The sequence below is a fragment of the Chrysochloris asiatica genome, unplaced genomic scaffold (genome assembly GCF_000296735.1).
Source record: "Chrysochloris asiatica unplaced genomic scaffold, ChrAsi1.0 scaffold00009, whole genome shotgun sequence".
Lineage (NCBI taxonomy): Eukaryota > Metazoa > Chordata > Mammalia > Afrosoricida > Chrysochloridae > Chrysochloris > Chrysochloris asiatica.
Genome location: NW_006408527.1, coordinates 15,590,036 through 15,613,751, shown reverse-complemented (window position 1 = coordinate 15,613,751; position 23,716 = coordinate 15,590,036). Strand labels below are relative to the sequence as shown.

General features: G+C 44.9%; 1 protein-coding gene across 3 annotated transcripts in view; it reads left to right on the top strand.

The window, feature by feature from the left end:
* Positions 1 to 23,716, top strand: part of SRGAP2 (SLIT-ROBO Rho GTPase activating protein 2) — a 324,371-nt gene that overhangs the window by 261,266 nt on the left and 39,389 nt on the right. For all 3 annotated transcript variants that reach the window (XM_006834068.1, XM_006834067.1, XM_006834069.1), the window contains exons 10-12: positions 12,693 to 12,777; positions 15,820 to 15,847; positions 18,391 to 18,415. In XM_006834068.1, coding sequence (XP_006834131.1) covers positions 12,693 to 12,777; positions 15,820 to 15,847; positions 18,391 to 18,415 — 138 coding nt within the window. The remainder of the gene's footprint in view (positions 1 to 12,692; positions 12,778 to 15,819; positions 15,848 to 18,390; positions 18,416 to 23,716) is intronic.

Here is a 23,716-nt window from a genome sequence, read left to right as displayed (position 1 = left end):
GTTAGAACTCCAGTGCTTATCCCACAGAGCAAGCACACAACACCAAGACTCCCAAGAAAATAAACATGTGTTAAGCAGGTACAAATGTTAAACTGGATCCATGTGCTCCCACTTGATGTGTACTTGATTATACAGTATGTATCTGTCCGACAGCTGTTTCCTGCTTTCAAAGTTGATGGGGAGGAGGGACATGTCAGTATGCCCGTGTGGTGGGGAAACAACCACAACATGACATCTGTGTATCTGTGCTGGTGCTGGGGGATGGCCCTATATAGCCTATTCCTCACGCCCACCCCACCACTTGCTACAGTGGGTACTTGTGTCCTTGGCTTCACACAAATTAAAATCAAGACATGAGTGAGGTCCCCTGAGTTTACGCTCTATAGTAAAAGTGCGTTTAAAGCCAGGATGTCTTCTCAAATTAAATTTGAAAAGCATTCTTATGCCTCTTACTATTTTTGAACGGCCAGAAGCCTTCTGCTTTGATTCGGCTTTCTTTTGTATCAGCACAAAACTAAGATATTTGTTTCCCAGAGTTACTGTAATAAATGGCACAAACTTGAGTGGCTTAACTCAACAGAAATGCATTTGCTCACAGCTCTGGAGACCAGAAGTCCAAACTCTATGTGCCAGTAGGATTGGTTCTTTTTGGAGGAAGACTCCATGCTTTGGTGTTTTCTCAACTTCCATCACTCCAATTTCTGCCTGGTTTTGTTCTCCTCGTGTCTGTGTCTCAAATCTCCCTAAAGAGGGTGCTAGTCACTGGATTCAAGGAGCTCTGGTAGTGTAGTAGTTATGAATCGGGTTACGAACCGCAAGGTCAGCAGTTTGAAACTACCAGCTGCTCCGCAGGAGAAAGATGAGGCTTTCTGCTCCTGTAAAGATGTACAGCCTCGGAAACCCTGTACAGGTTCGCTATGGGTCGGAACCGACTCCATGGCACATAACAACAAGTCACTGGATCTGGAGTCCTGGTGTGGCGCTGTGGGTTAATGAGCCAGACTGCAAAGCTGTTTGAACGGCAAGGTTAGAGGTTCAATCTCACCAGCTGCTCCTTGGAAACCCTATACAAGGTCGCTGTGGGTCGGAAATGACTCAACAGCACTTCACAACATCAAGGAGCTCTGGTGGGCCCTAAATCTAGTGACTAGTGCCCTCTTAAGGGAGATTTGAGACACAGGGTGGAGTCCTGGTATGGTGCTGTGGCATTACTGGAAAGCCGTTTGAACTGCAAGGTTGGTGGTTCAAGCTTGCCAGCTACTCCTTGGAAAGCCTATACAGGGTCGCTATGGATCGGAATCAACTCGGTGGCACTTACCAACAACAACAAGATGGAGCTCTGGTAATGTAGTGGTTATGAATTGGGCTGCTAGTCTCATGGTCAGCAGTGCAAAACTACCAGCTGTTTCGCAAGAGAAAGATGATGCTTTCTGCTCATCTTTAAAAATTTGCAGCCTTAGAAACCCTGTACAGGGTCACTATGAGTTGGAACCAACTCCACAGCACTTAACAACAAGGACAATCCACCTTTACTGCCATACCACCCTGACTACTCAGATCTTGGAAGCTAAGCAGGGTCGGGATGGGAGACTGCTTGGGAATACTGGGTGCTGTAGGCTTTTGTTTTGGAGTCCTAGTGTGGTACTGTGGACTAATGTATCAGACTATAAAGTCAATTGAACTGCAAGGTTGGTGGTTCAAGCTCCAGCTGCTCCTTGGAAACCCTATACACGGTCGCTATGGGTCACAATCGACTTGACGGCACTTAATAACAACAACAACAAGGGCAACCCACCAGGATAATCTCATTCCTAGATCCTTAATTTAATTATATCTACAAAGACCCTCCGTTTCCAAATAAGTCAAATTCACAGATACAGGAGGTTAGAGGACTGGACTGTCTTTTAAGGGACACTGTTTGGCCCACTATAGGACAGGAGTGCTTTTGAACTAAGCAGGGGACTTAGATATAAGCAACATTTTTAGAGTACAATCCCTCCTGTGTGCCTGACTGCTCATCACAAGCGTACTTATTATCCCATTTCATCCTCAACCACCTTGTGAAAAAGGTATTATTACAGCCATTTTTCAAATGGGGACACTGTCTCAGGGAGGGTAAGTGACTTGCCTGAGGCTAGTAGAATTGTCATTGGTAAGGAGCGCTGGTAGCGTAATGGTTACGGATTGGGTTGCTTTGGGTTAATGTAAACCATGTGGTCGTCAGATTCAAAATGGCCAATACCAGTCCATTTCAGCTTACTAATGCCTAGGAGATATCGATGTTTATGCATTCCATTTCATTTTTGGCAACTTTCAGTTTTCCCAGATTCATACTTCGTACATTCCATGTTCCGATTTTCAATGAATGTTTACAGCTGTTTCTCTTCATTTTGAGTTTTGCCCCATCAGCAAATGAAGGTCCTGAAGGCTTTACTCCATTCGTGTCATCACAGTCAACTGTACTCTGAGGAGGCAGCTCTTCCCCAGTCGCATTTTGAGTACCTTCCAACCTGAGGGGCTCATTTTCCGGTACTATATCTGACAGTGTTTCTCTGCTATTCATAAGGTTTTCAGTGACTAAACATTTGGCAGTAGTTCGTCACTCCTTCTTCCTAGTCTGTCTTCGTCTGGAAGCTCATCTGAAAACTGTTGACCATGGGTGACCCTGCTGGTATTTAAAATAACCGAGGCATAGCTTTCAGAATCACAGCAACTCACAAGCCACCACAGTACGACAAACCAACAGATGAGTGGTGGCAGTGATGGTAGTGATGTAGTAAGTGATGTTGTTGTTAGGTGCCATCGAGTTGGTACCGACACATAGCGACCTTATGCACAGCAGAATGAAACTCTGCCTGATCCTGGGCCAACCTCACTACTGTTGCCATGCTTGAGCCCATCGATGCTGCCACTTGGCCAGTCCATCTTGTTGGGGGTCTTCCTCTTTTTCTCTGACCCTCCACCTTACCAAACATGATATCGTTCTCCAGCGACTGCTCCCTCCTGACCATGGTAGTGGTTAAATGCTGTCGAGTCGGTTCTGACTCATAGCAACCCTGTACAGGGTTTCTGAGGAACAGCTGTTAGCACTCCGGTGCTTATTATATAGCATCACACTTGACTTTTCTGCTTTTCATTTTACTACACCTAAAGTATCTGTAGGGGTCCTGGCGTGGCGCTGTGGGTTAATGTGCTGGACTACAAAGTCAGTTTGAACCGCAAGGTCAGTAGTTCAAGCTCACCAGCCACTCCTCGGAAACCCTATACAGGGTCGCTATGGGTCAGAATTGTCTCAACAGCGCTTTAACAACAACAAAGTATCTATAAGGGAGGATTTTCAGTAAATAGACGTTATGGCTGATGTTAAGTGACGTCAAGTTGGTTCCAACTCTTATCGACTCTCTATAGGGTTTTTTTTTTAAGGAGCTCTGGTAGCGTAGTGATTACGAATCAGACTGTGAAGCTTAAGGTCAGCTGTCTGAAACTACTAGCTGTTCTGCAAGAGAAAGATGAGGCTTTCTACTCCCGTAAAGATTTACAGCCTCGGAAACCCTGTACAGGGTCACTATGAGTCGGTTCCAACTCCATGGCACATAACCACCACCACCACCATAGAGTTTTTAAGGAACAGCTGGTGGGTTGAACCTCCAATTTTGTGGTTAGCAGTGCCACACTTATTCTACAGTGCCACACCAGGACTGACATTAGGAATAAGTAATCATTTTTAAATCATTTAATGTGACTGTTACAGTTGCTAAGTGCCTTTGAGTTGTTTCCACTCATAGCAACTCTGTATAGGATTTCCAAGGAGCAGCTGGTAGGTTTGAACTTCCAACCTTGCAGTTAACAGTCCAGTGCTTATCCTACAGTGCTACACCAGGACTCTTGTTGTTAAGTCCTGTTGAGTCAGTTCTGACTCATAGCGACCTGTATAGAATTTCCAAGGAGCAGCTAGTGGGTTTGAACTGCCAACCTTGTGGTTCGCAGTCCAGTGCTGATCCTACAGTGCCACTCCAGGAGTCCACCAGAACTCTAGTATGTTTTAAAAATGGAATTGAATTTTCATATTTGTTCCCCACCACCCCTCTCAAAAAAATAAACAACTCCACTCAAAAGCTTCTTTTATCTCTCTACTATCTGAAGAAATTCTGTTTTGATAATATTGAGTGGAAAGGCAAGTGAAGGGGAGAGGAGACTCTTTAGACTGTATATTAGGAACCTGATTTTATTCTGGTAACCACTGAGTCACCTAGAATGAAACACTACCCTTTCTTTTGCTCCTCCATAGAGGAAAATATTGGATAATCGCTACTATGCAACATTTGATAAGGGAATCAAGGGGCAGGGTACGGGGAGTGAAATGAAAAAAAAAAAAAAATTACCTAATATTAGAAAGGAGTCCTGTTGTGGCACTGTTGGATAAGCCCCGACCTCCACCCATAAGATAGATGGTTTGACCAATAAGGAAAGTGATCCTTATTACCCTTGTTGTTGTTGTTGGATGCCATGGAGTCATTTCCGACTCTCAGTGACCCTACATAGGATTTCCAAGGAGAGGCTGGTGAGTTTGAACCGTCAACCTTGTGGTTCAAACCAACCTTGCGGTCCACTGCTTTATCCCACAGCACCATACTTATCCCTGGGAAGGTATTTTTGGGGTCAAGTTTAACCATACTATATTTAAACAAGCAAGCTACCACCACCACCACCACCACCCCCAAAAAAAACCCTGCAAATTTTCTGTCTCACAGTTCTGTGTTAGAAAAGTCCAAAATGCCTCTCACTGAGCTAAAATCAAGGTGTCAACAAGGGATTACATTCCTTTTTGCAAGTGGTGGTGTGCCATGGAGTTGGTTCCTACCCATAGCAAACCTGTACGGGGTTTCCAAGGCTGTCAATCTTTACAGAAGCAGAAAGCCTCATCTTTATCCTGCAGAAGAGCTGATAGTTTCCAATTGCTGACCTACTTCCCCCAAAATCAGCCACTGAAAGCCCTTTGTATGGGAGCAAAGTTCTACCTACTGTCTCATACATGAGGTCGCATCAGTACTGACTCCACAACTGATTTGGTTTTATAAAATCAATTTCACCAGGAAAGAATTTTGAGAGTCTACCACACAAACAGCTCTTTCCCTGACCTGTGGTGTCTGGGAGTCATGGAAAGGCCCTGACCTTCAGCTGTCAGAGCTTTGTTCTCTGTGTGTCTGTCCTGAAACCTTGTAACAGCAGCCCCCCAGTAAAGGCAAGGACGTGTATCCCCAGCTTACCTTCTACATAAATGAGTGCTGACTTCATGGGCGGGATAGTGACATAAATCACATGCCAGCCAGCTCTGCAGGAGGCGGGATAGGATGCCTTGTCTTCCTCCAGTACCCAGCGTACCTAGGTGGGAAACTCCAACCATTGTTTCCACCCAGGATTGGGATGCAGGTCATATTCAACACAGCTTTGATCTTCAGGACTTAATGGAACTCAAAGGTAATCCATCATACCTCTTTATCAGATGGTTATTTATTGTAATGGTTTACTGAGTGAGGACCAGAGTTGACTAGTGAACTGTGAACATGAATGGAAATAAGGAAAAAGAAAACTGATTTCTAAAATCTCAAGTAGAAACATGAGCAAGAGGAAAGAATTTACATTTTTCTCCTTTCAGAATTTTGGCTGTTTTCTGAGCAGTCTAACTGGTCTTGTTTTGAAGGTTACAGCTTTCTTGGTGATTTTTTTTTTCTTTCCCATATTAGGAAACACTTAGAATCTCCTTGGAAACCCTTCCAATGAGAGATATTTGAGGGTTGAGTTGTTAGCAGTGGATTTTTCACCTCTGGGCCCTGAAGCATCCTACTTCAAATCCTGCTGAGAATTTGTGTTTCCACCTTGGAAACCCTATACAGGGTGGAACCGACTGGACAGCACTTAACAACAACCCCATATATACAGATTCAGAATGTCCATATTAACAAGATCTTTTACAGGGTTGCTATGAGTCTAAACAGAACTCAACAGCACTTAACAACATCATATTTACCTAAAGGAGCCCTGGTGGCATTTTGGGTTAGGTATTAGCATTCTAACCAAAAGCTTGGGAGTTCAAACCCATCATTCACTCTGAGGGAGAAAGATGAAGCTATTCCTTTAAAGATTGACATCTCTGAAATCCTATATAGGGTCGCTGTGAGTTGGAATAGACTCTGTAGTAGTGGGTTATGTATACCTGAGAGTCACCTGGGGAGCTAGTTACACTGTAGACTCCTGGTGTGGCACTGTAGGATAAGCACTAGACTGTGAACCACAAGGTCAGCAGTTCAAACCAACCAACTGCTTCTCCTGCTTCTCGGAACCTATGTAGGGTTGCTATGAGTTGGAACATGCTGGAGGGCACTTACCAACAACATACATGGGGTTGAAATGCAAATTCTCTGCAGGTATAGAACTGGAAGGAACCAGTTAGAAGTCCTGCCTTAAAGCCCTGTTCCTGGCCTCACAATTGGGCATTGGTTTGGAAGTAGGCCCTGGTATGGCGCTGTGGGTTAATGCGCCAGACTGCAAAGCCCTTCAGACTACAAGGTTGGTGTTTCAAGCTCACCAGTTGCTCCTTGGAAACCCTATACAGGGTCGCTACAAGTCAGAACTGACTCAGCAGCACTTAACAACAACATTACCTGGGGAAGACTGACAGCAGTAAACTGGCAGATGGAAGGGGATGGTGACAATCCAGCCTATGTTTATGCAGATGTTCTTGTGCAAAAACACAAAGGAGCAGGGCCACTGGACCAGGTTGTGATTAAGGCAGCAGAAATGGTTTGGTTGGGCTCTTTTTAATTTTGTCTTATGTTGGAGCCCTGCGGTGGCTCTGCAGGATAATGTGCTGGACCACAAGGTCAGAGGTTCAGACCTACCAGCCACTCCTCAGAAATCCTATATGGAGTCTCTATGAGTCAGAACTGACTCAAAGGCACCTAACAACAACAACAACATATTTGAGTCGGTTGTTTGCTTTAGAGGGGAGAGGCATGCTTAGTTGCTGGACTGGTACCTGGTACCTGGTACTTGCAGAGGAAGATTCTATCTAAAGAAGAGGGACAGGACGGCTCATTCAGTTACTCAGTCTCCCATTGATGCAGTGTCTGCTATCTACTGGAGTCCCAGTGTGGTGCTGTATGATAAGCACTGAACTACAAGGGTGGTTTGAACTGCAAGGTCTATGGTTCAAACTCACCAGTTGCATCTCAGAAACCCTGCACATGGTTGCTATGAGTCAAAACTGACTCCACAGCACCTAACAACAACAGTAATTACCCACTAGGCACAGTACTGAGCATTAGGGATATAAGAAGCAACGGACGATCTGGTCTTTGACCATAGGGAGGACGCAGTCTGGAGTAACCTCTTGGTTTTCAGCTCAGTGGCAAAAGTGCTGCCTTGGAGTTTTGCAAGGGCATAAGAGCAAGGCAGGGCCAGGGACTGCGTCTGAAGAAAGCAATTGGTTTTCTTCATTTTTAAGCATGTGTTTGTAAGCTCTTGATAAAAAATTCAAATCTATGAAAATTATAGAAATAGAAAATCAGCCAGTGGCTAATCTTAACAATGTTGATTGAATCGTGCCCACCCTTTGTAGCTGAGATCAGTTGGCATCAATTTACTAAGTGGTATCTGAGCTTGGAGAGAGATTGGGGTGAGTTTTAGGTGGGGGAACCCAGTAGTCTCTAGTGTGGCATGGGTGATGGATGGATGGTCTTCACTTGCACAAACCCTTAAGTGTGGGGTTTTTGCTTAGTGAATATAAGCTTCCATGGTGACAAAGAACTTTTTTAAAAGTCTCTGGATATTTTTATTTTTAACTCTGAGACGTTTTGAAATGAACACTAGGGGAGCACACACAGTCTTTTTCATTAAATCACTGAGGTGGTGGGTTTGTTATTTAACGGCCCTCTTCCAGAGCCCTGAAGTGGTACTGTAGAACACTCACTGCTCTTATTCTACACAAACATGATGGCACATAACAACAAACCTTTTCAAGGGGGGTGGGAGAAGAAGTTAACAATGCTGCAAAGCAGAACAGTTTTGAGTACAAAATAAGTTCACAGGATCCAGTTTTTACTGTTCATTTTGGGATCATGGATAAGAGCCAAACCCCACTATTGCTGAGTCCATTCCAACTCATAGGCATCCTGCAGCCCAGAGCAGAATTATCCCATAGGATTTCCAAGGCTTTCAACCTGTGCAGAAGCAGACTGCCACATCTGTCTCCTGTGGAGATGCTGGTGGATTCAAACCGCTGACCTTTGGTCAGCAGCTCATTGCATAACCACTGCACTACAAGGGCTCACCCACTATGGGGAAAAGTAGCCCCTTGAAATTAAAGTAAGATGTGTTTTTTATTTTACTTCACAGATGTTTTAGTATACTTTCTACTTAATACCCATTGGAAAAAAAAAAGGCTTAACTATAGGGTGGAGGGTCAGAAAAAAAGAGAAAGACCCCTAATGAGATGGATTGGCCAGGTGGCAGCATCAATGGACTCAAGCATGGCAACAGTAGTGAGGTTGGCCTAGGATCGGGCAGTGTTTCATTCTGGTGTGCGTAAGTTCGCTATGAGTCGGTACTGACTCGATGACACCTAACAACAACAACAATCAAAATTAAAAGTGTTTTATCCACTTATTAGTCCTGCATTAATGCGCTGCACAGCAAAGTCGGTTTGAACCACAGGATCAGCAATTCAAGCTCAGCAGCTGTTCTTCGGAAACCCGACTGGGTTGCTATGGGTCGGAGCCAACTCAATGGCCTTAACAACAATAACAATAATCCACTTATTTGGAGCCCTGGTGGTTCATTCAGCAGTTCAAACCTGCAGGAGAAAGAACGGGTGATCTATTTCCCTAAAGATGGTTGTTGAGCACTTTTAAGAGTTTCTGAGGAGAGACTAGTAGGTTTGAACCGCTGATCTACCAGTGTTTAGCAGTCCAAACCTTACCCTACGGCACCATGACCATTGACTTGGTTCTGATCCATAGCAACCCTGTATAGGGTTTCCGAGGAGTGGCTGGTGAACTTGAACTGCCAACCCTGCGGTTCAAACCAAGTCTGCATTCTAGCACATTAACCCACAGCATCACACCAGGACTTAGGAAACCTATAGAGCAGTCTGCTCTGTTCTGTAATGTCACTATAAGATGATTATGAGCCAGAATCATCCAAGGCTTTGAACTAGTTCATTCCTGTTTGACCCCCTGCTAAGAATTTTCATTTCTATCCAGATATGTTGAATCAGAAACTCATGAATTTGATGAATCTGATTTCATTATAACTGAGGTGGAAAGGCGAATTCTGAGCAGAGAGTCAAACAGGAATGAACCAGTTCCAAGTCCTGGAATAAACTCGACGGCATACAACAGCAACATCACTTAAAACAATCTCGAGAATCATCAGTGATTCAAGGATCACACTTGAGGAATGTTTCTGAGTTTGGAAATATGCAGAGGACCCCTGATCCAGCAGATGAGCCACGGCAGCAGGAGACAACTGCAGCAAATTAAGATCCTCATGAACAGCTGAGGAGTAGAGTGAGACACCATGTTAAGAGCCCAAAAGCCTGGGGTTCAGACCTAACACAACTGCTTCACTACCAAGCAACATTCATCAATTTAGTCACAAACTCCCCTCTCTCTCTCTCCATCATCTTCTCATCTGAAATAAGAAAATAAGATTGTCTTTATTTATAGAGTCATGTTGTTGTTAACTACTGTAGAGTCGGTTCCGACTCATAGTGACCCTGCACAGGGTTTGCGAGGATGTAAATCTTTATGGGAGCAGAAAGCCTCATCTTTCTCCCACAGAACAGCTGGTAGTTTTGAACTGCTGACCTTGAGCTTAGCAGCCCAATTCGTAACCACAACGCAGCAAGTGCCAAATGAGAGAATAAATGCTAACATGCTTTAAAAGCAACCAGTTGATTAGTCTCATGGACACTAGGTGGTTTTCAGAGTAGAACTGTACTCTATAGTTTTCAAGGCTGTGACTTTTTTTTTTATAAGTTTTATTGTGAATTATATGGTAGTTTTCATGGGAGAACACCAGCTTTACATTCATCCTATCGTATTTTGTTTCTTTGCAATGATTACAATCCCCTCCATGCATCATCAAACAACCAAGGGGTACACCCCGCAAGCCTGCCACCGCCCCACCCCACCCCCAGCCATCAGCACACAGCCCCTCTCCCTCCCTGAGTCCAGAGTCCCCAGCTACTCCATCTTTACATGTCATCTCTGCCTCCATTTCTGGCGTCTCTGCTTCTCTGGGTAGTGTCCCTTACTCCACTCTTCTCCCTTGATGGTCCCAGGGACCTCAGCTCCTAGACTACAAAATTAACCACTCCCCTCCTTTTGTTACAAAACATCTACCTTTACATTTCCAACCCCCACAGTCAGTCCTAGTAGCAACTATTCCCTATTGTACCGAAAGATTTTTATCCCCATCTCCTTTCATCAGCCTGTCACAACAGATTAGAAACGACTCAGTAGAGATTCCACCTTCCCCTGTACCCTCTGGAACTAGACTCCCTCTTGAAAGCTTGTAAGCTAGTCACTTCTTGCCTTTGTAGCCCCCCCATTTTGGGTAGCCAACGTCTAAGTTGCCCATCCCTGTCAATCCTGTGTACCAAATGGTTGGGAATGATCCTCGCTGTTAAAATTTGTTCCCTCTTTTGAGCTACTACATCCATCAAATTGTAGTAGATTACTCTCTTTTTTTTTTCCTCTTCTTTCTTCTTCTAGTAGAATTCTGATCATCCAGCCATCGAAGCCAGGTCAAGTGGATACTATCTGCAAGAATGGGTGTTCTTGTGCATCTCCCCTCACTTCATATCAGCTGGATGCTTCACTCTCCACTCTAGTCTTCTGTGGCCATGTCACTGCCTCTGGGCCCAGGAGTCCCTGGGTCTTGCCATACTGCTGGCCAACCAGGTCTCCACGTGGGTTCACAGGAGTCTGTTGAATGTGGTCGGACTTAGCTCACAAATTCATTGCTGTTTTTTTCCCACTCACCTTTATCGGTGACCAAAGTGGTCACCAGCCAGACCACATGCCTGCTCTTGTATTACTCTTAAGTCTTACTCTTGGAAGGGGGTTTGCTCTGAGGGGACCCGACCGCTTGCCTTGATGGCTCCTGGGTGAACAGCTTGCTTGTTCTTGTAGTAGTCAGTCAGACTGCCATTATTGTTTTTGATTTTTCCTGCCAATCTTTCTTTCACGAAATATCTTCTGTTCTACTTGTCCTTTCAAGTAGAAATTTCCCACCTCAGAAGACTGTGGATGGGGTTCAGGATTCCACCTATTGTCTTATGCAATGCAAAAGCTCCACAGGAAGCCTCTTTCGTTGGGTAAGTTCTAGCCCCCTTTTAGGTATTCCAATCAGTAATAGGCTGAAGATGGACTTAAAAGCTTTCTATTGTGCTGTTTCTGGCATTTCTTTCTCTCCCCCTCAAGTGTCTATTTTACAATGGTAGGCAAGGGAAACCAAGATTCAAAAGACAAGGCCTGTGACTTTTTGAAGGCATATCACCAGGCCTTCTGAGTTGTCTCTGGGTGAATGTGAACTGCCAGTCTTTCAGTTAGTAGTCAAGTACTTACTTACTCATTTGTACCAGCAGGGACTCCTAAAGTGCTTTTAAAAATGTAAATAGCTACAATTCTATAAATGTCAATGCCATGAAATTTTCTGCTGCTTCTCTCCTTCTCTTTCTTTGTATTGTAATGGATCAAGCATTTATCATAGTGGTTCAGAGCATGTGCTGTGTTATCCAACTCGAGTTTAAATATGGCGCCACCACTCACGAGCTGTTCAGTCTTGAGCAACATATTTATTCTTCTTTAAGCCTCAGTGTTCTTGTCCATAGAATGGTGATAATGATAATATTTGTTCAGAGGGTTACTTGGAAGGCTTGATGGATTTTCTGTCTGGGAGAGCAGGAGGGGACTTCAAAAAGTTCACAGAAAACTGGAATTTTCCACAAGCCTTTTGGAGCTCCCTCGTACAGTTGAGATTCATTGGGCAGACTGGAGCAGTCAAATCAGCAATCGTATTTTGATCATTGAGAGCAGATGGGATCACATTTCCAGAGAATCTTATCAGTGTCTGGAACTGTGAGCATGTGTGTGTGTAATTGAAGGTGGCAGTTCTTCCTCTGAGTGCTCAGAAACCCCAAGCATTCCACAAAGACTCAAGAAAGACTCCGCCTGCCATTTACCTTGCCCCTAGTGTGCCAGAAAACACGCTGGAAGGGGCCAAGGTGCAACTGATGTCAGTGGAAGGGACAGGTGTCAGCTGTGTCCTCACACCTGGCCAAGGTTCAGTGAGTTCCTCAGCCGTCCCTTCTCTTCATCAGTACAATTGAGGGGCATGAGTAAGGGGCACTAGAAGACAGTTCCTTTACACTGGCAACACACAGCTGCCAGAAAAACACAGAACAGAATACTCATCCCCCATGAAAATCAGCAGCTGCCCAGGTGCTCAGGGCCTGAAAGAAACCAAAGATGGGCCCAATGGAAATTGAGCCTGGACTGAATGATCTCTTAGAAAAACAATTGTTGAGTTGACTAACTGTGCTCTCCACCGCCTCCCCCCACCCCCTCCAGCCCCAGCCCCAATCTGGTCAGGAGTCTGATTACTCTTTCTCCTCCTTCTCCTTACAGAAAATGAAGGAGTACCTAGAGGGCAGGAACCTCATCACCAAGTTACAAGCCAAGCATGACCTGCTCCAGAAAACCCTGGGAGAAAGTGAGTATGGAAACTGTGCTGGAGGTTTGGCAGAGAGGGGAAGTCTGAGCCCTGAGCTTTACTTCTGAACACGCCTCCATCGTAAAGCCCAGTGGGCCCGGAGCTTGTTAAATGAATGCATTTCTTTTCCTAGCCTGTTTGATGTGGGAGCACACGCCCCAAATGACTGCTTGAGTAATGTGAAGAGGCCAGTGCTTAATGAAGCACTAATGTGCATCATCCATTTGTTTAAATGGAGCGTGCTGCGCAGACTCTTCATTCAACCCCCTCCTCCGCATCCTCTGCCCCTATTGGGGAGAAGGGACTGATGGGTTATATACTCTTCAGACACTGTGTTAAACCCCCACCCCAGCTCCTCTGTGGCAGGACTGAGGCTGGAGCCAGAAGGCAGGGAGCTGTGAGATGAGCTGCTGCTCTGTGGAGAAGAGAGGATTCTTGCAGGCAGGAGTGGGTGGGTGATGGACAGACTGCTGCTGTTCTGGAACTTCAGGTAGTGTACTGGTTCCCTTCTGCTTTGAAGGGTCCTGATGCTGGTGAAGTAGCAGTTCGTTCTGCTTGGGCCCTGCCCTGTGGAGGTCATGGTGCTGAATGGACTATCTGGTCCTGCCTGGTAGGATGAGTTTAAGCAGATCCTAGAAAGTAGCAAGGGAGAGAACTGAACTGGCACTCTGGACTTTGTCTCCTCCGCTGACAAACAGAAGAAGGTTAAAAGAGAAGTTCCCCTCCCCCCCTTTCCAGGTTCTTTGGCATTCCGCCAGGTCTCCTGCCTAGCTCTCAACATCCTATGATTAATGGGATTCCCAGGTTGGGGATTCCTCCTCCCCACCCTACTAATCTCCTGACTTAAAGATGGGAGGAAGGCAAAAGAGAATATGTAGTAACGTGAATAAAAGACAAACAAGTACTCACACAGAGGTCTAGGGTTGTCAATAAATTCACTGAGAGTGTTCTAGGGGAAAATGCAGCATACAGGAAAGTGTGTGGTACTCACTGGCTCATTAGCTCCGCTCTTCATACCAGAGCCTCCTACCAACCCTTCTCCTGACCTGGACAAGTCCCCCAGATGATTAATTCTTTTTCTTCTAATGTCTTTGATCTTGTGGTCTTTTTAAGGCGTTTTCTTTTATGTGGAGAAAACCTGTGAGCTAGCGCCTGTCTTCTTACCCACTACCCAAGGGACTAAGTCTGGCTGAACAGGTTTGGGCATTGAGGTCTGAAGTTTACTTACAGAAAATCTGTGCTGTTGGGGTTATCAGACTGCTCTGTAGGGAATTGGAGGAAAGCCCAGAATTTATTTGAAGCAAGTTATAACTGTGATTTCCTTTTGTCAGGAGAATCTAAGCATAATCCCTAAGTAGCCTGGGAGCAGAGCCTCCGGGTGTGTGTGTGAGTGTGTAGGCACACACATATACACATACCAAATGTGCTACCATGGAGGGGGCAGTACGTTGGTGGCCATTCATTAGTGCTGCAAATTGCTTTAATCTAAAGATGACAAGTTCCAGCAATAAGGGTGAAAAAAACCCACTGTACATCTTCCTGTTTGCAAGTCATCATGTCCCTGCCTTCTGTGTGTATCTGTCACCATAAAGCGAGAACCCCTTATTCTTTCCGCAGAGGGATAATTGATGTGTATGAATATTCCAGCATGGAAATGGGACAGATGTTGAAAATAATGGCTCAGAATAATATTTTTGCAGATGAAGGCTGTGCCTTTGGAAATAAGAAGATTCTAGAGCTGGTGTGGGGGGGCGGGGAAGAGGGGTGTTGTTCAAGATGAGCTGAGCTGTAATCAACAATTAGCAACCTTTAAAGGCAAAGACAAAGCCCTGCCCTCCCCAGTCACCCTGATTCCTGGGGCTGCCTTTGCAGGAGCTTAGATGAGCAGTCTGGGAGCTAATCAGCTCCTTCCTCTGCTTACCCTGCGTGGGCTTTCCCCTGGCATCTACTTTAGGTCTAATACAGATTAAGCTCTATTGACCACGGACCCATAAAAAGCAACATATTTTATTTACATCATGGTCCATGTACACATACATATGCATTTTTTGAAGAAAAAAAAAAAAACAAACTACTTTTGAATTTTAATGTTCCTGTATTCCATTTTTTAAAGCTGGTTGTGACCCATTTAATTTAATACTCAGGCTCACTGTTGAGTTGAAAACCACAGTTTGAAGCCGTTTCAGCCTTAAATCTCAGCTCTTGCCACCCCAGGTCAACCTAACAGGAAAATTGAGTATGAATCTAAAGATAGAACACACAAAGAGGCTTAAAAAATGGAATGAAAAGATAATGGGATTTTTCTACAAACTTTTCACAGCTCCCCCCACCCTACCCCATACATATTTTCTACCTCACCACCCCCAAACAACTCCTATTTTTTTTCCAACTGTGTGTGTGTGTGTGTGCATTTTCATACACTCAGGAATAAACAAGCTTGTCTCCCTCACGTCCTCACCACACACACCTGACATAAACATATATATGTATGATAAGCTAGACTCATCTCCAGGAAGATTTCTAATAAGCTGCTCAAAGAAACATGATCTGCCTTGCTTGTGTTTATTGTTCTTTCACCTCTACCCCTGTCTGCCCACTGGGAAGCAGAGTTGGTAACCCCAAAGCCTAGGGCCGGGAACTAGCACCAGAAACAGAACTTACCCAGAGAGAGGCTCTGTGCGCGTCTCATCATTTTGGCCCAGAAGGCCTGACATGTTGTTATACTTTGGTTCTCTGGGAAGTAAGGCCCACTCTCTGCTACCTACCAGGTGCTGTCCAGTTGACTTTCAGACATGACGACCCCATGTGTGTCAGAGGAGAACTGCACTCCATAGAATTTTCAATGTCTGAAAGCAAGCCTTTCTTCTGAGGTACCTCTAGGTAAACTTGAACCTCCAACCTTTTGGTTAGTGGCTCAGGGCCTTAATCTTCTGCACCACTCTGTGGGAAGTGAGACGAGTCATGGTAATTCTTCAGAGCACATCTCCCTCATCCACCCCTTCTGCTTTAACATATGCTTTTTTGCCTCTTTCTTTCTAACAGGTCAGCGGACAGATTGCAGTCTGGCCAGGTAGGTGTGGCCTGGGCATCCTGGGAAGGGATGATGAGAGGACAGGAATAGCATGACCGCAGCCTCGGAAAGTGCCAAGGGACTGAGTTGTAAAGGTTTTCAACGATTTTGCAAAGGAGGGACCTAGACTTCGGGTTGCTCCCTTCCTTCTGCCTTGCTGACCCCATCTGGCCTCAAATAGAAAGTGGGATGTGCTGTGAGTAGAACTGAGGGAAGTGTGTTATCATTGGCTGAAATAGTCCTGTTGTTGCTGTTAAGTACCGTTGAGTCGATTCCGACCCATAGCGACCCTGTATAGCATTTCCAAGGAGCAGCTGGTGAGCTTGAACCATCAACCTTGCAGTTCAAATGGCTTTGCAATCTGGTATGTTAATCCACAGCGCCACACCAGGACTCCAAAAGCCACTACAATACAAGGGAAATAAATTTTTGACTCTGGAAGATTCTGGTAACCTAACCTTAGCTGCTGGAGCTCCTGGCATGGTGCTGTGGGTTAATGCACTGGACTGCAAGGTCAGTTTGAATCACAAGGTCGGCAGTTCAAGCTCACCAGCCACTCCTCAGAAATGCTATACAGGGTCACTATGAATCAGAATCGACTCAATGGCACTTAACATCAACAATAACCACCTTAGCTGCTAGACTTCATGGAGAGTCTCAGACCCAAAGAAGGAAAAAGAGGAAATAGAATTTGATCTGAGATATGTTTTTTTAATTCAATGCATGGAAAAGGTGAACAGGCCCTAATTAGTGACTATGGCTGAATAATGAAATATTACATTGCATTGGCTTGCCAAACAGCATTGGGAGAAAGCCTTGCCTGATGAACAAGTATGCAACCCTCCCAATGTTTCCCCACCTTCCTCCAACCCTGCCAAATAGTTTTCCCTCCCAGTCACTGTGCTGCTATGAGAAAACTCTACAAGCTGGCAAAGAGCAAACAGTCTTGCAGCCAACAGTTCTCAGATGCCTAAAAATGTGCTGATTTAACTGAGGAAAGAGCTTTAATGGGCTGGGCTCCCTTGAGGCCCTGGGTTAGCCCATTATATCAACCACTTATGTCTGCCAACACACACAGTAATCATGAGGCCATTTACAATTATGGCCTCATTACTTAGAGATAGCTTCATTTGGCTTTCATCGTTCTGTCCTTGTGGATCACAGTAAAGATCCCATTAGTATACCAGTCTTGATGACTGGAGGAAACCAGGATCATGGAATTCCAGGGACTCTTATCTTCGTGACGATAAAGTCTTAATATGTTGTTAAATGCCGTCGTCGAGTCAGTTCTGATCATAGCGAGCCTGTATAGGGTTTCTGAGGAGTGGCTGGTGAGCTTGTACTGCCGACCTTGCAGTTCAAACCAACTAACCCACAGCACCACACCAGGACTCCAAAGTCTTAATCTGTTGTTGTTAAGTGCCACTGAGTTGGTTCTGACCCATAGCAACCCTGTATAGGGTTTTTGAGGAGCAACTGGTGAGCTTGAACTGCTAACCTTGCAGTTCAAATGGCTTTGCAGCAAGTCTGGTGCATTAACCCACAGAGCCACACCAGGACTTATATTAAAGTCTTAATATAAGTTCACCTAAATCCTTATATCTGCAGAGGACACTGTGGGAAACAGAAGAGTGGAGTTAGTTCCTATTGTGTGTACCCTTGGGCTACTTTCTGCCCCTATGAGTCCCAGTTTCCTGTTAAGATGAGAGAATGATACTAGATCTGAGGAGCCCTAAAGTTGCAAAGAGACTTCTCAGGAATATTCTGGTGGTGGGGCAGGGGAGGCCCAGCTGCTAGGCTCTGGTCCCTACCTTTGCCCAAAGCTGTGCATAACTGCTTTCTTTACATGTTGTCCACTGAGTCAGATGCCCTTTCAGAAAAGGCTTCTGAGGCTAAACACGGCTTGAAAACATAGACCTAAAGGATTGCCAAGATTCCTTCAAGTCAGGGTGCTCTATCTTCTAAATTACAGAAAAATCGCTCTCTTTTTCCTCAGTGTTCAAAAGAAAGAAAGCTCTATCATGCTGGTGTCTCCATACAAACAGGAAGATCTTATTGTCTGTCCTTAAATGTGTTGTTGTTGTTAAGTGCCATCAGGTCGGTTCCGACCCGTAGTGACCCTGAATAGGGTTTCCAAGAAACTACTGGTGAACTTGAACCACCGACCTTTTAGATCAAACTGACTTTGCAGTATAGCACATTAACCCACAGCGCCACACCAGGACTCTGTCACCAGATATGTCTTCTTGCAAATTGAACCCATCCTCTCCTGCTCTAATTTTAAATTAGAGGAACCACTGTGCTTGTGTGAAGATAAGAGCTTTATTTGGAAAATAAATTAGCCAGTCTTTTTAGCCATTTCTGGGTCCGAGCTGAACAATGTGCTTAGTTTCATCAACCACCAGATAACTTTTTGATTATTGAAGAGATACATTACTTCTGGGTTGCAGAGTGGTTATCCGTCTCATTCTGGTCTCCATTTTCTCTTTTTCCTCCTTGTTTCTGGATGGTGTTCTCTCTGATTCGCCGGGGGTCAAATGCAGGCGTAGCTCAACCGTGAGAAAACAGGTAAGAGCCCAGCAACAAGAGCTTCTGGTCTGGCTGGAGAGTCAATTGCATCCTGCAGACATGGATGGAACTCCACTATGGGCAGGACAGACACTCCTCTGACTTCATGCCTGAGTTTGGAATATTCCATTTAATCAGAGTATGTTCAATACTACAGCAACTTCATGGTGGTAGGCATCTTCCTACGTAACTGGGGATTCATTTTGATGGTGAAAGATCATGCCAGAACTGCGCATGGTGTCACCTCTCCAAGAGATCATAAGACAGCCTCATACTTCCTGTGTCTGTATCAGCAGCTAACAGCTCACCTGGGCAGTCTTCATTTTACAGATGCTTGTGTTTGTTTCTGATGCTATGGTCCTGCTAGATGCACTCCTCACACGTGCTAAATATGCAAAGGAAAGTCTAGTGTAGCAGTTGACAGCAAGAGCTGTTGAAGTCTGCAATTTTGCCCAGGATCTTCAATGTTGTTTTAAAACCTGACCCTCTCCATTACCCATCTTTTGTTGTTGTTAAGTGCCGTGGAGTCCATTCTGACTCATAGCGACCCTGTATATGGTTTCCAAAGAGTGGCTTTACCTATATTCGGAAAGATCTTATCAAACAGTGGCATGGATGATCCACATCAATAGATAAGCTAAATAGCACTTGCGCTTGCTTAATATTAATTAATATAATTTTTTTTTTTCAACAGCAGATTTGACTTCCTAATGATACTTAACAGAAAATACTGAAATGATTTTGTGTGTTGCATTGTGAATTATGAGCCGGGCTGCTAACCAAAAGGTCAGCAGCTCAGATCTACCAACCACTCTGTGGGAGAAAGATGAGACTTTCTGCTCCCATAAAGAATCACGGTCTTGGAAATCCTATACTGGGTCACTGTGAGTTGGAACCATCTTGGTGGCACACAACCACCACCACCACCAAGCTCATACTAAGCAGTAGGCAGTTAGCAGGGAATGGAAGAAGAGAACTCAGAAACACTCAGAACTTTGTGTCGACCAGGGGAAAGCTGATAGAGGCTTTAAAACATCCCCTTGGGTAATGCACAGTAACTTTAGCCATAGGGAGATAATCTAATGTTGCAAACATGAGATTTCTCTTGCGGCAGTCTTCTCCACTCATCTGGCTGCTCTGGCTAGATGAACCATCCAGCTGGGGAACTGAAATAGTATAGATCCCATTTGGTTGTCACTGTGTCTTTTTTCTCTCCTTTGCAGATCTCATTTTAGCCAAAACACCCTCCAAAGCAATTACGCAGTCTTGCCATCATAAAAATTTCATTATAACTCTCCTTCCTCTGATTGTTCTATTGCTTTTTTTTCCCCCCCTTTTGTCCCTTAATTTCGTTTCAAACTAAAGAGGAATGGAATGCCTTCCAGGTATAATTTATTGAATTTAGAACTAAGAGATGAAGTATCTTGTGAAGCCAAGCATTTTTTCCCGTTTCCACAAAGAACAGAATTGAACTATAAGTTGGTTCCTTTCGGTTCCTGGACCAAAATATTTCTCCCTGCTCATAGATGGAGCATCCATGCGAGGACTTTACAGCCTCAGCTCTGGCTCTGAGAGTGTGGAGGCCAAGCTTAGAGGGTGGAAGCTGGCTAGCTCTGGCTGCTCGGGCTCTCCATCCAGGGGAATGAATAGCACCCATCTGGTTTGCATCCTGCTCTGCCTAAGTAGTTGCAGGCAAAGCATGTTTACCCCGTGCTACATTTGCGTAAGAGTTCCAGATACACCAAAAACCTCCATCAAAAAAAAGATCTTGTTTTTGTTCTGCTTCCCTAGTTTTCCTCCAGCACTTCGAACCTAATGGTGGATCTGCAGAGAGTGTTTGTCACGTAGACAGGAGGGGAGACAAGGAAGTAATTTGGGAGATGGGTAATTTTGTATAAATAGTCAAGAGGTGAATGTTTGTTTTCTTTATGGCAATTCAGCCAAACAAGAAGAATTTAGTAAGTTTTATTTTTGAAGATCCCTAATAGGTTCCAGTCATTTTTTTGACCCTAGTAAAGATTAGGATCTCAAACCAACCCAGACTTCTTTAGATTGTTACCTCTAGCTAGACCTTTCCTGTTCCCTTCAAGTTCCAGCATTTTATATTCCCTGACCATTGCTTCCATAGCTTCTTTGCTTGTCCTTCTTCCTCTATTCTTCTAAGTCTGGGCATTTTTGTAAGACGTGGCCCTCTCTTACCTTCTCCCCATATAATTTCCCTTGTCAGTTGTATTCCCTTAGACACATTCTCTCTCCTTCTTTAGTGCCCTTATTTTCTATAAACTTGCCATTCTGCCTTTAGATCTAACTCCCCGCTGGTGGCTGGGCATTTATACTTGGAATTTGAAATCACACCGTCTACTTTCAGCATCAGTTTCTCTGCCTTCCCCCTCCACATTTTAACTTTCTTGGTACTTCCCCTAACTTCTCCATTTCTGTTCGTAGGAAGCTCCTCCGACTTTTCATAGCCTCTGAGGCCCCGCGTATCTCTGACCTCATTTTTTTGGTGTGGGCACCCACATCTGATCAGGTGTCAAGGCTTGTGTTTTGTCCTTCAGTGAAGACAGAAATTGAGCACGTATACTAGACACCAGTACATGACAGGAAATCCTAACCCTCTCACTCAGGAGAAAGTACGCCAAACGATTACATACTAAGGCATTAGCTGGGTGCTTCCCGGTTGTTTTCTCTCGCAAACCCCTGAACCCCTGCTTTACTATGTTTTCCAAGTCCCGCCCGCTGCTCTTCCCACCCTTCTTTGGTTGTTGTTATTAGCTGCTATCAAGTCAGCCCTGACTCATGGTATCCTCATGCACAACAGAGTGAAACACTGCTTGCTCAGTTGTGGGTCGGACCCTTGTTGATCCATAGTCTTTATTGACTGATTTTCGGAAGTAGATTGCCAATCCTTTCTTATTAGTTCACCTTAGTCTAGAAGCTCTGCTGAAACCTGTCCAGCTCATAGTAACCCACAAACCTCCGCTGCCCTACTGGTGGTAGCCGTGCATGAAGTGTGTTGGCTGTGAGTCGAAACTGGGTCTCCTTCATGGGAGGCGAGAACTCTGCCTCTCAACAGAATTACTCTTAATCTGATTGGGCGGAACTTTGGCCTAATTGTTCTTAAAGATTTCTTCCAACCCTGAACTTATATGGCCAAAAATACTGTGAAAATAGAATGAAGCTGACATAGATTCTAAATTTGGTGAGGGAGAGAGAGAAAGGAGGAGGAAGAGACACTGAGAGAGAAACCCATGAAGAAACTGCTGCGGCAGCTGTGTGCAGAGTTGATGGCAAGATGCAGGTTCTTTGGGGACACCACAGGAGCACATGGGCTGCTTTTGGAGGAAAGGCATTCATTCATCACAAGGGGAGTAGAAACAGGAGGGTCCAGTGCCTGGTGACTCTCTAGTTTTTGCTCCCACTGGACTTTTACCTTCGGCTCTGTGGGAGCTGGGAGCTAGGACAGTGCTCTTCTGCAGTAGGACAGGTCTTCTCGGGTCCACCCCAATGCCGCCAATGATCCCTCTGGGACCTGGCGGTCACCAGGGACATAAGCATTAATGTTTTTGATGCTCTTGCTTCCTGCCTGTAGCCCTACATTGTTGTCATTAAGTGCCTTCAGGTCAGTTCTGACTCATAGCAACCCTCTATAGGGTTTCCAAGGAGTGGCTGGTGAGCTTGAACTCCCGACCTTGTGGTTCAAACCGACCTTGCAGTCCAGCGCATTAAACTTCAGCGCCATGCCAGGACTATATACTTCCCCTTAAAAACCATTCATACTCCATTTCCTACAAGGCCAGGCAAAACTTTGCTGTCGTGTAACTTGTTGAAGCCAGTGACTTGTGAGCTTTCCAGCCTACCTTCTTCTATGCCTTTGTATAGTAAGTTCCCAGGCTGTGGGTGTCCAATTTATAACATGATGCTGACTTACTCTTTAATGTTTTGTAAATTTGCCCTCACTTTGAAACAGTTGAACCAACCTGCAACAAATGCTTTAGCTTTTAAATAATGGAAAAGGCTTCTAGCTTCTTCTTGCATTAACCCCAATGCCATTGAGTTGAATCCGACTCATAGTGACCCTGTATAGAGTTTCCAAGACTCTACATCCTTAAAGGAACAGACAGTCTCAGCATTCTCCCACAGAGCCACTGTGGGTTTGAACTGCCCACCTTGTGATTAGTAAGTGCTTATCCTGCAGCACCACCAGGGTATGCACCTGTTCCAGTTTGCCTACAGTTCTAACTTAAAGGCACATTTAGGAACAAGTCTCATTCTTAACCCAGGGACTCCTTGTATATAAATCCAGGACAGCAAACCTTAATGAAAAATCCTCATGTTGTTCAAAGTATTACAGTTTGCTACTGTCAATAGCAAAACATCCTAAAAACCGATGCAGACTTCTAAAAAGTGGAGACTTTGTTTTCTTGTGGGATCCAGTTTCTTTTTGACATCAGGGGAACAAAGGCCAAAAGAGTCTTCCAGATCACCTAGGCTGGCTGGCAAAGTCAGTGATACCTACACGAGGGCAGATGCTGGCCTCCATGGCTGGAAAACTGAAAGAGGCAGATGGCTTTTTGGGGGGTCATGAGATGAGCATTTGGGTTTGCCAAGATCGTCCTGATTCCAGCCCCACCTCAGTACACACAGAATCCCTTTGGCAGTGCCCTTGGTTCTCAGCAAGCTTGGGAGCATGAGGCCAAGCTCCCTCCTCTCTTAGCCTGACTTCTTGGTGATGCCCAGCTGCTTCCCTAACAGTGGCCAAACATCCTAGCTACAGTTGAAAATGCAGAGCTGGGAGAGGGGGACAGGCCAGCCTATGAAATGGGCGGAACACACATGAGGACTCGTCCTACTTGAGAGTTCTGGCTCTAGCCTTACCATCTAAAGTCCTTACCATCTAAAGAGCCCCTGCCAGATTTAAAAGCCTAGTAGAGTTTAGGAAGATTTCCTATGCACAATGAGCATGATTTTCCTAGGTGTTAGGATGTAGTGTGAGTGGTGGTAAGTTGCTCAGGCTTAGAGTGTAATGACCTGGTTTGAATCCTGGCTCTGCCACTTAACCTTCTATATGACCACAAACAACCCTGGAACGTCTGTAAGCCTTCATTTCCTCATTTGTAAAATAGCACGTACCTCAACTGGTTGTTACCAGGACCGGTCTATCTCAAGCACTTAGTATATGGCCCAATACCTCCATAAATTCCTCTGTAAATGGTAAGCACTAATTTTCATGTGCCTCCAGGAACTCTCCTCACTCTGAATTTTCTCCTCAGTTTATGGCCGCCAAAGTGAGGCCCAAAT